We start from the raw sequence: 13,350 nt of genomic DNA, 5'->3' as shown, positions 1-13,350 counted from the left end.
GATGGGGAAGGCAGTTAGAGGCATTTAGATCAAAACCTCTCTCTCTCTGGAACAGACCCATCAACATTTCTTTTGGTTTCATTATTTCCATGAACTCAAACCATCTAGGTCTTTCAGCAGTATTGAAAAACACTAATATGCTATATCCAATCTACATTTTTTCAGGCTGGTCAAGATTGAGCCATATAATTCTGTTCCCTATTTCTTTTTGTCTCTTATGAAATGTAGAGAAGTCACTCACAATTTTTATTTTCTTCAAAAGAGGAGTTGATGTAAATTGCATCGGAATGGAAATTCATATAGCTTTCACTGAAAAAAACCCTCAGAATCTAGTATTAAGTTGAGGATATCTTACAATCCTGGTGTGGATGTATTTAGGTTTTCTAAACATACTCCCTTTTTGGTTCAATTTTTATATATTGCTTTGAGCTAGCTAGATTCTTTTTGGAAACTGGCATTGATGATGGTCAACTTCATCTTACAGAGAAAGTGAAGCTGTATATAATGTCATGGTGGGGGGTCCATTATTAGATCTCCTATAAGTTGTTTGGGGAGAAAACTAGTAAAGCTGTTGGGAATGTTGATTTGAATTGTAGCTAATGTGTTGGGAGAGACCTATAAGTTTTACTTATTTATTTATCAGATTTGTCACCGCCCATGTTAAAAAGTGACTCTGGGTGGTTTACAGAGAAGATAAAATTAATTTTACAAAATCTGTACATTTTTACAGGATCTGTACATTTTCTCTAGGAGATATTAAATTAGAAGGCAACATAGTGGGTGGGGTAGATGGAAGGGTCAATTTCTGCACTATAACAGTTCAAATTTATCCCATGATTGCATTTATCAGTTCAAGAAGGAGCTGGAGGAGAGATATTTCATCTCATTTATTTTAGCTCTAAGTCAGCATTGATAATTTGCCCTTTAGTAAATGGTGGTGGTGGTTGTTTTAATTTTCCCAGGAACAATGTCCTGTCTGGAGAAGACAAAGTATCCAAGCTGAAGGTGACTATGGTGGCTTGGGATCGATACGATGCCACTGTCATTACAGCAGTGAACAACTTCCTTCTGAAAGTGTGGAATTCTTCTACTGGGCAGCTTCTCCATAGTTTATCTGTAAGTTTAAAAAAAATAGTCAAACTGGCTTATTCCAGAGATCTGCATTCTAAAGTTCTGTAGGCATTTCACGCTCTGAAACCCAGTGTCTCCAGTTTGAAATTTGCACTTCTTCAAATCAAAATTCTGACCATGCTGGTGGAAGCCAACTTAAACTTTTAGAGCAGCAAGGGTCATTGGCCAACGCTGGAGTGGCTTTTGAATAAAACATCTAAGATAGCAGCACTTTAAAGGCATCAATCTTTAAAGGTTCCAATCTCTGCTGTGCTTTGTTGAACTTTGTTGGAAAAAAAATCCAAATTTCCTGGCAGCCTGCGTGAGGGAAGCAGAATTTGGCTGAATTTGTTACATGTGGCTTATTCCCATTGATTTCCCATATTTTATTATATTAATCATTAATCATCAGCCAGAAAAGAAACCCTACTATCATCCTGTGTTGCTGCATTAAGAATTGTAAATAGTGTTTGTTTTGTCAAAGATGCCCAAAGCATCAGCAGGATGCAAATAAAGTGCTTGACATAATTATCTCCTGATTATATTTTATTTTCCGATCATTGAGTGGATTTATCAAATAAAGCTAAGCATGCTTCCTTAAAGAAAGATGGAATGAAAAATCCAGATTCATTTTTGGATTTACCTGTAAAACAGGTGTGGGTAACATTTGGCTTCCCAGGTGTGTTGAACTCAGCCTCTCCTCAGCCTTTGGCACCCTGCTGTGAGAGCCTTGCAATTCAGGTATAAATACGCTAAATATAATCCATCAGTGAACGATGACTATGTTTACCTTTGTTGCAGGGCCACGATGACGAAGTGTTTGTTTTAGAAGCTCACCCATTTGACCAAAGGATCATGCTCTCTGCCGGCCATGATGGGAACATTTTCGTTTGGGACCTCGAGAAAGGAACAAAAATTCGCAATTACTTCAACATGGTAAGACCTGGCATGGGACAGACTGGTCAGCTGGTTGTGAGCTCTGTGGAGGTGTGAGATCTGCGGAGAAAATTATGAGAATTTCTTGTGCGTGTCTTTATTTCTCAAATTTATACTAGTGGAACTCTGTCGGCCCTTCAGGATAGACCAGACTAGGAAGCCAAAGTCACGCATGCTAATATATTAATATAATACTGGCCAGGACTCAGATTTCTTTTATCTGGCCATTGTTTTGGTTGCAGGTCCTCCTTCTGTTCCTCAAGGTTATTCCTTCTTCCCATTACAAACTGTGGGTGGCAAACCAAAGATAAAAACACCATATGTAGTCAAAATCAGTTAAAAGGCCCCTATAAAAATCTCCTTTGCAGCCCCAGTTCCACAAGGCAGGTGCCATGATAGAAAAGGCACACTTTCTGAGTCCTACCAGGTGACACTGGGTCATCAAGGGGACCCAGCACATGGCCGCTCGGCCAGATTCCTTTCACCAGAAAACAGAATCCTAATTTTTCTTAGTTTAGGGCAAGCTGTAGATGCCCCAATGTGTGAAGACAAAAGACCGGTTAAAGCTGCACCATCTTTTGCTGCAGCATTGCTGTTTCCCATACTGAAAATAAGAATTCTTAGCATCTGTCTGAGCTTCTGAGCCGTTAAGAAAAGCATATCCGATTGAAAGATGAACACATTTGAAACTGAACAAGACAAATAGACCTAATTTAGGGGCTTGGTTTGAAAAATTAAATCTTTTCAAATGATTGTATGCGTGAATTCTTCCTCTTCCCCCCCTTTTTTTTAACAGATTGAGGGCCAGGGCCATGGTGCAGTGTTTGACTGCAAATTCTCCCCAGATGGTCAGCATTTTGCTTGTACAGATTCACATGGCCACCTCTTATTGTTTGGCTTTGGGTGCAATAAGTACTATGAAAAGGTAAGATTGGGTACTTTCTAGAGCTGTATTTGCGCTAGAAATAAGCTTAGCATGATACAGTTCAAATTAAACGGTTATAAATATTGTAAACGTATGGGTAAGATTAAGCATGTGCTTAAGGCTCCCTTCAAGCCAATACAGGCTTCCAATAAATTACCTTTGTCATTTCTGATTTGTGGTATTTGTAAATAGTTAATTCCTTCAGTGCAGTTTCCTTCCACTGATGCGTTTTGGATATTGGATTACAGATTCCATAATCTCTGCCAGTAGTACCTTGAACTGGCCTTGGAAATAAATTGATTATAGAAATAAATACAATAGAGTTTTCTCCCCTGAGGAGTTGACTGGCCTATAAGGATCTCAACTCCTGTGGTTTTTGAAATGGTGTAAGCTGCTGGTCCCACGTTTCAGACCTTCTCTTTGTATTGACAAGGGCAAAAGTTATGCTTGTTTAATAAAAGCAACAAATCGTTGACATCTATTCTGTTGTGCGTATACATATAGACTGTATGTGGGTTTGATGGAATGTGCTCCTTTGAAAAGAGCCACTTCGTGCTTAAAGCCACATATAAGTTGATAAAATAAATTTGAGGGTTTGGATCAGCCCGTGGCAGATAACATCTATCCTTCAAAAAAGATAGCATATTAGATGAGAACATTAGAAATAAATCGATTCTAGAAATAAGTACAATATCATTCTCCTGAGGAATTGACTGGCCTATAAGGATCTCCTATCTGTGAAGTCGTGTTGTATGAATAAAATTAATAATGATTTGCATATATGCACTGACTGTCTAAGTTTGTGTCTCATGTAGATTCCAGATCAGATGTTCTTCCATACAGATTACCGCCCACTGATCCGTGATGCTAATAACTATGTGCTCGATGAACAAACCCAACAAGCGCCGCATCTCATGCCTCCCCCCTTCTTGGTAGATGTGGATGGGAATCCTCATCCCACAAGATACCAGCGACTGGTGCCAGGGCGGGAAAATTGTAAAGATGAACAACTTATCCCTCAACTGGGCTATGTAGCAAACGGTACATGATTTCTAACACAGCAGAAGTGATCTGCGCCTTGTTTGTGATGCTGTCTGTGAGAAGGGCCCATAGATGGTAACATGATTGGTAGTCATGGTCCAGTTATGGTATTTCCCTAAAAGATGTATGTTCACTTTGTACATTTGGAATGTAGTATTGTTTTAGGATCAACTGCTCTTTATCCTGATCCCTCCCATGTTACAGTAGTTTGTTTGTTTGTTTATTTATTTATTTATTTACTTTTATTATTGAATTTCTCAACCGCCCATCTCCCCCCAATGGGGGAACTCTGGGCGACTAAGATGGAATGGAATTATGAAGGCCGGAGTCAGGGAGAAAAACATTTTCTTTCATCTCCTGAGGCGTGAGGAAAGATAAGAGGATGAGACTGGCACCTCCCTGAGGAATTCACATTGTTGTGGCTGGCATTACTTGGGAGCTGGGTTTCAGTCTGGGAAGATTCTTGCTAGAGGTTGTAGCTAATAAACATAGCTGGACTGAATTTACATGGTCTCTTGGAGTTCCTTGGGCTAGGCCTGACATCAATCTTCCCAGACTGAAACCCCAGCTCCCAAGTAATGCCAGCCACAACACTGTGAATTCCTCAGGGAGGTGCCAGTCTCATCCTCTTATCTCTCCCTCGTGCCTCAGGAGATGAAAGAAAATGTTTTTCTCCCTGACTCCGGCCTTCATAATTCCATTCCATCACAGCGACTCACAACAAGCATTAAAAACATAAATATATATAAATACATAAAACATCAGTTAAAAACATTACTAGAAAGGGGAAGGAGAGTCCAAGAAGATGAAAAATCTGAGGCTGAAGACAGGAGGCCTCTATGGGGCTAGCCATCCCCATGCTTGAGGTATTCCCTCCCCACCCCAGGCCAAGTGGCAGAACCAGGTCTTCAAAGCATGATGTGTCTTAGTTTTCTACCAAATATTTTTAATCATTATGTAGCATGCTGTACTTTCATACCGTGGTATATTTGTTATTATCATAGCTATTCAGAACAACTTGCAAAATTGAAGTTTAGAATTTCTGGATGTCAGCATGCTATGGGCAGATAATTGCTTCTGTTCATAGATAAAAGAAACGAGTCAATTTTAGCAGTTGATTTGGTTTAGTAATAGAAATGTAACAACACATTTTTGCAACAAATTGCAGAAGAGAAATAGTGTTAATCTCTTCCAGCAAAACAGAATAGTGCAGATGAAAACGAGTGTCTGTTTGTACCTGGTCTAACATCAGTGGGCTAGATCTAATGGGGACCTCTATAGATAAATGTATAAAAAGAAGATAGCCAAGTCTGTGGAAGGACTTGGTCAGGGCATCAAAAACAAAAGATCAGAGCAAGTATGGCCAACTTTGGAATGGGTAGGACCAACGTTTTCAATGTGTGTGTTGTGGGGATGTTTAAAGGGTGGAATGGGGGTCTTTTTTTAGAACCCTGAACTTCCCAGAAATCAACCCATGTTTTCTATGGTTGTGGGGGAAGCTGTAAGGGGCAAAATTGATGCTTTAAGCCTGTAAATGTTAAGGAACCTATTTTGCCCCTGAAATCCCCAAAGCCCCCCGCTTCCAGTGTTCCTGCCCATCCAGAAATGCAGTATTGCTGGTTCCTCTCAGCTTACTCTATGTTTGATCTCGCAAAGGTGATGGTGAGGTGGTGGAGCAAGTGATTGGGCAACAGACTAATGATCAAGAAGAGAGCATCCTTGATGGAATTATCAGAGAGCTGCAAAGAGAGCAAGATCTCAGAAGGCTCAGTGAAGGTGAAGCTCTTCCAAACCCTCCACGGAACAGATTACCGTCTGTTAACAGTAAGGGAGTGTGAGAATGTAGAAAATCACAACTTTCTCCACTGTCCTTTTAATAAAACAAAAACAAAAAAAAAATGCTTGCTTAGCTTTGTGATTTTGTTTTGCTTGTGTTGGCAGCTTTGAGAAGTCCAAGCTTGGATATTGCTTCCCCCACAAATGTCGGGCTCAGACGGAGCGGTCAGATTGAAGGTGTCCGGCAGATGCACCACAATGCTCCTAGAAGTCAGATTGCCACGGAGAGAGATCTCATGGCGTGGAGTAGGAGAGTAGTAGTAAATGAGCTGCCTCCTGGAATTAGCAGGTAAAAAGTGGTTTTGTCGAGGAACACGTGGTCTGAGCTCCTTAAAATGATCCTTAGGATCTCCCCATATAGGTAAGCGGTGCGGTCTCTTCAGCATCTTGTGAAATTAGCCCAGTGGATTTTTTCATCTGGCTAGAAAAAGCTAGACGTTTTTGACCCCTCCGGATCTCTGTCTAGAAAAGTTTCTCCTTCAAAGCAACAAGTTAGTTAAGGCCAGAACAGTCACTAAACTGTTGCAAATCATTCCCCACTTCAATTGAGGAATGCAGGAGATGATGTTGGGCTGGTGAAGGTTCTCTCAGCTGCAACTCCAAACCCCTTTTGCTGAGAACAGCTGAAGTTAGAACTTCACCCTTCACACTGATAGGGTTAGCAGCTTCTCCCTGCTAGGCAGAACCAGTTGGTGGTAGGAAAGCCAGCAACTAGCATCTTTGACTAGCAAGGACAACGTTGGGCCCCTGCCCAGGCAAACCATATTTCTCAACTGGAGTGAATGTGTCCGCCCTGGGCAATAGGTAAAATTACTAGTCCCTCCTCCTCCTCCCCAAAAGAACATAGAAAAAGATTTAGAAGCAAATAACAGTCAATTAGTAAATTAGGTCTTTGAAAAGATTTGGACAATAACCCAAGTTTGTTCTTTTTTCTGAAGAGTTCAGGAGGAATGCCGAGCAGCCAAAGGTGACTTAGAAATTCACCTGTATACACTTGAAAAGAAGAGAAAGCCATCCTACACTTTGCAGAGGGTGAGAGATGTGATTTCTTCCAGGCGCAGACCTTCTTTACTAGCTAGTTGGAAATTTAGCCACCCTATATACAGATGGATGATGGAGTATATTAAAAGGAAGGATATAGATGGTTGGGTGCGAGGGAAATTGTGGGTAGAAGCCAGGCCTATGGAGAAAAGAATTGTATTTGAATACAATTATGTTTTATAATTCCAAACTTTAAAATAACCAGAGTTATCTGAATTCAAGCAAAATTGAAGCAGGAGTTTCTGAATTTGTAGTTGTAGCTTATGTTTGTACAAGAAGCAAGAAGGCAAGGCATGTACGTGGGCCTGGAACCTGAGCTGCGTAACGTTCCACTCACGCTGTGGATAGCTGCGTTCAAGATCGCAAAGACTTGGCTTATCTTAGAACCTTTCTTGCTGCAAAGGCTTCTCCCCCAAATTTGAATTTCTGTCTCCTGTTTCTCCTGGTTATGATAAAAGAGCGATTATCAGCCCGGCAGCGGGCGATCTTTGCGCAGAAACCAACGCAGGCGACAGCACGCTTATCAAACGCGTTCCACCATCGAGCGTCATTCACAAAATGCACGGAGAAGCGCCCACGCCCAGGAAGACTCTGAGAGCTCCTCGGAGGTGAGACGGCCAAGGCTTGTTCGTTGGTGGGGTTTAGCACGATTGCCTAGGGTTCTTTTGCTTTCCTATTTCGCTTTCATTTAAACAATTGTAATTAAGACGACTTCAAATCCATGCCAGGAGAATATAGAACAATAAAAATACAGTGTTCCCTTTGCTATCGTGCACTGGACAACAGGGGCTTCCAAATTTGATGATGTTGGTGATATGGTACTCTTAGAGCCAGAAGCCTCCATAACGTACTGATGCTGAGTTCTGAAAGGGGACTCCTCTTGTTCAGATCCTCATCTGGCATTCAGTAAAAGGATTCTTTGCAGGACCTCCTGTCTGGGTCCAGCCCGCAAGCTTCAACAAAGTGGTCCCTTCCTTGAAACACTATCACCTGATGGGACTTAGGAAATGTGTCTTTTCTGTTAAGACGCCTGCCCTATCGAATAATTTCCCCCCTGAGATTTGACTGGCCCTAACCCTGTTAGTCTCGTGCATTTTAACACTATAAAACAGTATGCTGGCTGAGGGAATTCTGGGAGTTGAAGTCCACGCACCTTAAAGGTGCCAAGGTTGAGAAACACTGCTGTAAAGAAGGCTTTGAAAACCTAGCTGTTCCCCTGGGCACTGAACCCAGGATGGTAGATGAGGGAGGTCTAGTGTGTGTGGATGTATTTTGTTGTTTTGTGTGTGTGTTGATTTTTGGCTGTTTTTGTCATTGGGGACATTGTGGTTTTGTTTTTATTTGCTGTGTGCGGCCCAGAGTTGAATTTTGTAAGTTGAGTGGCCATTTAAAATCATAATTAATTAATTAAGACAAAACATTCCTATCTTGATCGGAGAATACAAGGAATCATAATGTAAGTGCTGCATTCAGAAGACTCTTAAATCAGTGTTTCTCAACCTTAGCAACTTTAAGATGCGTGGACTTCAACTCCCAGAATTCCCCAGCCAGCTATGCTGGTTGGGGAATTCTGGGAGTTAAAGTCCACTCATCTTAAAGTGGGCAAGATTGAGAAACACTGCTCTAAATACTTGAAAAAAAATAGTTTCCTCCTAACTTAGGAAGACCCCAACCAAAAGAAAAGAAAAGAAGAATGTTTGCTTTTTGTCGCCCCCCAATTCAGGAAGTCGATACCATTGGAACCAGCGATGCCTCTGGAGATGACAACGTAGCTGCGTGGCAAAGTGAAAGCAGCTCCAGGTATTTTTATTGCTCTCCGTGAAAAGGGAATATCTTATGACCCAAAAAGCACACTGCTTCTGTAGACCATTCAGAGGCCCTCGAATGAACATACTATATCAAGAATCTTTTGTAGATAGAGAATTGGGGGGTCGATGAAAACGGTGCGTGTTCATCTGTATGAAGCTAGAAAGAAAGAAATTTGAGAAGGGTAACCCTTCCCTTTACATCACGATTCCTCAACCTTGGTAACTTTAAGATGGGTGGACTTCAACTCCCAGAATTCCCCAGCCAGCCTTGCTGGGGAATTCTGGGAGTTGAAGTCCACCCGTCATAAAGTTGCCAAGGTTGAGGAATCCTGCTTTACATGATTACTTTTAGGTAGGCCACAAACTCTAAGCTTCCCTTTGAAGCCCTTTTGGGTTGCGTTTCATCCTCCTCACGGTTTCTCAGTATTTTCTAACGTGACCATTTCAGCGATTCGTCCAGCGAATATTCCGACTGGACAGCCGATGCTGGGATTAATCTCCAGCCTCCAAAAAGACAGACGAGGCAAGCGGCTCGCCAAATCTGTAGCAGCTCCGAAGACGAACAGGTCAAAGAGACAAAAGGACAGGAAGAAAAGCGCAAGAAACCCAAACAGACACGAAAAAAGGTAAGCCAGTTTAAAAGACACACACACTCAGAAACGTTTGATTAAGGTGAGGTAATTCACCGCCTTAAGATCTGAGCGTCAGCCGTTTGGTCCCTCTGCTTGCATTTGAACTTAGAAATGTTTCCATTTTTAAGAAACCCAGCGGACTACTCTCAATGGATGCTGAACCTACAGAAGAATGGTTTGCTCCCCACTGGATATTGGATACCATCCCACGCCGTTCTCCCTTTGTCCCGCAAATGGGAGATGAGGTAGACACAAATTTAAATTCATAGCTCAGCTTAACCTCCAAAGAGGTTTGCACAACTATTTTTAACCAGGTATAATAAAACTTAAGATGTACATCTTTTCAGACATGCTGGCACAGTCCCATTTCAGGCTTGTGCTATGTTCAGAATCTGTCTTTGGGAACAGCTAGAATAGATTCAAAATATTGTAATCATTATGTCAGAACAAAGAATGCTGTTTGGTATGAAAAGAGGGTGGCTTTTTTACTGCAAGCCTGGAACTTTGAAGAAGCTCTGAAGGCAGGACTTCTCAGATAAGAACCGTACTACATGAGAAGTCTTTTTGAGTTTGTTGTCATTTTTGCCAGTAAAACTGGAAAACACTTCAGGCCCGTTGATGTTCTGATTTGGTTTGCAGACACATTTGCAGAGGTGGTCTCAGATGGAACAATTTTTAGCAAAGGTCCCCAAGGACCAGAATTCAATGTCAGTTATGCTGCTGTCTCACTCCGGTGCCCCTTTGCATACTCAGGGTGCATAAGCAGCTCGCCTGGCTGGGCAGCTGGGGATTCTTTGGGTCAAAAAGGCAACTTATCATCTGTTTTATGCAACAGACTATGACTCCAGGTTTGGACACCATGCAAAATCGTTTTTTCTCCCCTACCTTTTGATGAAACAAGAAAATGGGTTTTGAACATCAGAAGTTACGATTTGTTAGCAGATGTAGTTTACTAGTCTGGGTGCCCTTCCCTTTCGTAATACGCAAATCATGTACTTTCTGGAGCTCCAAAGACAAGCAGTAATTAACAAATAAATAGGGTTTATTTTTAGGATTCAGAGAGTGTTGGCTGGTGGGGCCCAGGAGGAGAGCCTTCTCTGCCATTGCCCCCACCCTTTGGAATATTCTCCCCCCAGAGGTGCGCTGGGCCCTGACCCTCCCGGCTTTCCAGAAAGGACTTAAGACCTCGCTCTGTCAGCTTGCGTGGGGCGACAAGAGCTGTAATCAATCCTGGGGGTGGCTGATGCCCTGATGACACTCCCTGAGCTGTTTGCCAATTTTATCATCCCTTGGCATTTATTTATTAATTATTTAAGATTATTTTATATTGTATTTTAATTGATTTTACCTCCTCTGTAAACTGCCCAGAATTGCTTTTTAATGAGATGGGCAGTGACAAATCGGATGGATGGATGGATGGATGGATGGATGGATGGATGGATGGATGGATGGATGGATAGATAGATAGATAGATAGATAGATAGATAGATAGATAGATAGATAGATAGATAGATAGATAAAACCTTTTAATGGAAGTTCCTTTCTGAAGCCAGTGTATGAACAGCCCTGTCCCCTCTCTTCCCTCCTTACAGATAATTTATTTCAGGCAAGGGCATGAAGCTTATGTGCGCGCAGTCCGGAAAGCAAAAATTTATAGTGTTAACATGCAAAAGCAGCCATGGAATAAAATGGAACTCAGGGTAAGCAACCAAAAATAATTTTATTGTGTGTGGTTGTTAGTGGCCAGAACCTACTTTATTATTAAGTCCAACCAATAGTCTGTTCAGAAGCAGCTCTCGGATAATAGTTTAAGATAAGGGTTTCCCCCAACCCTGTCTGGAGATGCTGTGATTTGAACTGGGGAGTCATCTGTTCGCAGAGTGCTCTTGGAAACAGTCAACCCTCCCCGTGATGAAGGAGTTTGACAGGATCCGAACGTTTCTGCCCAATCGGCTTCTGTAGTGCATGTTATCCGGTATGTCATGATGTCGGTCCAGTGCTGAGGATAAGGAAATGGATTGGTTAGTTTTGCATTAAGTAACATGAGACACCTGCACGTTTGCCTCCTCTGAATTTGTGTTCCTGCTCCTCCACCGATACATATGATCATTTTTTGAGCTTCTCTGTCTGACTGTCCCCATTGGATGAGTGGCATGATAACTCTGAGAGTTGCTGTTGAGACAAATGTCTCCTTCCTGCTTCTTGGTGCACCTGACAAAGCTGCTCATTGTGTTACATGCCTTATGCGCCACGTTCCGTCATTCTGTTCGTTTTCTTTTTCCACTGGCATTGTTTACGTATAACACTAAGTTGGCTTGTGGAACGACCACAGTGGCCTCTTTTGCTTACAACAGTAAGCTGTCATTCGGGGAGGGGGGGTCCCGGTAAAGTAACAGCACAATGGCTTAGTGTAACCATATCCTGATTTCACTCTGGTTCTAAGAACGCAGTAACCCAGTGGCACCCATGTTTCATCCACGGCATTGCTAGAATTGGAGTAAGAAGACATGTCTACCTTATATGTTAGTTTACAAAAGGAGCAGTCGCTTTAAATGCTCTTGGCCGATGTGTGCTTTACAATTAAAAATAGGAAACAACCCTAAGCTGTTGATCTCTGCTGCTTTTTGACAAATAGGAACAAGAATTTGTGAAGATTGTGGGGATTAAGTATGAAGTTGGACCACCTACGCTGTGCTGCTTGAAGCTTGCCTTTCTTGACCCCGTCTCAGGCAAAATGACAGGGGAATCGTTTTCCATAAAGTGAGTGGCTCTCTAAGGCTCCAGTTAAACTTTGGGGTGATGCTTGGGAGTGGGGCACCTCCCTCCCCTTCCCTCTCCAAACCTGTTCTCCAGTCATCTTTTCGCCAGTGATTCCAGAAAGTGGCAAGTGAGGAGTACCAGAATCATCCTGTGACATTTGACATCAAAGCAAAATCCTGTCCCGAACCTGAAATTTCTTTATAGCTTTATTTTTGTAGTGCAGCATGCAAATACTCTGTTCCTGTACCACACTTGGAACAATAACTGAAGGCCTAAGAAGTTAGTGTTGCTTAAATAGATTCATAGGTATCATATCTCTTGTTTAGAAGACCCATGAAGACCTGGCTCTTCACCCAGGACTTTGGGGGGAGAGAGAGAGACCCCTCGCTTCGTTGCACTTGCCATCTTTTATTGAATTTATTGTAATGCCTTGGATTGTTGTGAGCCGCCCAGTCTTTGAGAGCCAGGCAGCATACAAGTTTAAATCATTATTATTACAGGTAGTCCTCAACTTGCAACTTGGTTGTTAAGCAAAGCAGTCGCTAAGTAAAACTGCAGCTGTGCTTCTGACCTTTCTTCATAAGCGCTCACTTACTTACTCTTATTTCCTTTGCTTTACAGACCTGCGAAGGTTGTAAATGCAAGGATTGGTTGCGAAGTTACTTTTTCATCACCATCATAACTGCGAACGGTCACTAAATAAGGCAGTCACTAAACAAGGACTGCCTCTGTTGTTGTTGTTGTTGTTGTTATTCTTATGGTGCCTTCAAGTCAGTTTTTGACTCCTGGCAACTGCCTGGACTAGTCCCTGCAGTTTTCTTGGCAAGATTTTTCAGAAGCGGTTTGCCCTGGCCGCCTCCTTCCTAGGGCTGAGAGAGAGGGACTGGCCCAGGGTCACCCAGCTGGCTTCGTGCCTGTTGTGGGACTAGAACTTCCTGTTTCTGGCATGATGCCTTAACCACTCCACCAAATTGGCTCTCTTGTTATTATCATGATCATCTCCATCTCCTCCTCGGCTGACTCATTTCACTTTTGTTTCACAGGTATCATGACATGCCTGATGTTATTGACTTCCTTGTGCTGCATCAATTTTACAATGAAGCCAAAGAAAGAAACTGGCAGATTGGTACGTTTAGCTCTTTGCTATGGAACCTTCAAGCTCTTCCTGCTTTCTAAAAGAAGCATTTTAGCATTTTTCCGTAACGTTACCTATGCTCCATTAATTTGAGTAAGCAGAAAAATGGTTTCAACATGAAGTCAT

At 42.2% G+C, this 13,350-nt stretch overlaps 1 protein-coding gene across 2 annotated transcripts in view; it reads left to right on the top strand.

Annotated features, from left to right (window-relative positions):
• The window catches only part of BRWD3 (bromodomain and WD repeat domain containing 3), a 46,951-nt gene that overhangs the window by 15,882 nt on the left and 17,719 nt on the right, over positions 1-13,350 (top strand). For both annotated transcript variants that reach the window (XM_088151851.1, XM_088151850.1), the window contains exons 14-27: positions 963-1,116; positions 1,912-2,046; positions 2,843-2,971; positions 3,787-4,012; positions 5,669-5,836; positions 5,954-6,137; positions 6,787-6,880; positions 7,348-7,497; positions 8,613-8,689; positions 9,146-9,323; positions 9,458-9,574; positions 10,922-11,029; positions 11,965-12,089; positions 13,133-13,215. In XM_088151851.1, coding sequence (XP_088007977.1) covers positions 963-1,116; positions 1,912-2,046; positions 2,843-2,971; positions 3,787-4,012; positions 5,669-5,836; positions 5,954-6,137; positions 6,787-6,880; positions 7,348-7,497; positions 8,613-8,689; positions 9,146-9,323; positions 9,458-9,574; positions 10,922-11,029; positions 11,965-12,089; positions 13,133-13,215 — 1,928 coding nt within the window. The remainder of the gene's footprint in view (positions 1-962; positions 1,117-1,911; positions 2,047-2,842; positions 2,972-3,786; positions 4,013-5,668; positions 5,837-5,953; positions 6,138-6,786; positions 6,881-7,347; positions 7,498-8,612; positions 8,690-9,145; positions 9,324-9,457; positions 9,575-10,921; positions 11,030-11,964; positions 12,090-13,132; positions 13,216-13,350) is intronic.

Source organism: Python bivittatus, unplaced genomic scaffold (assembly GCF_059951505.1).
Source record: "Python bivittatus isolate LINGU-HERP-01145 unplaced genomic scaffold, Pbiv_v1 ctg000670_np1212, whole genome shotgun sequence".
Lineage (NCBI taxonomy): Eukaryota > Metazoa > Chordata > Lepidosauria > Squamata > Pythonidae > Python > Python bivittatus.
This window is presented reverse-complemented; position numbering and strand designations above follow the sequence as displayed.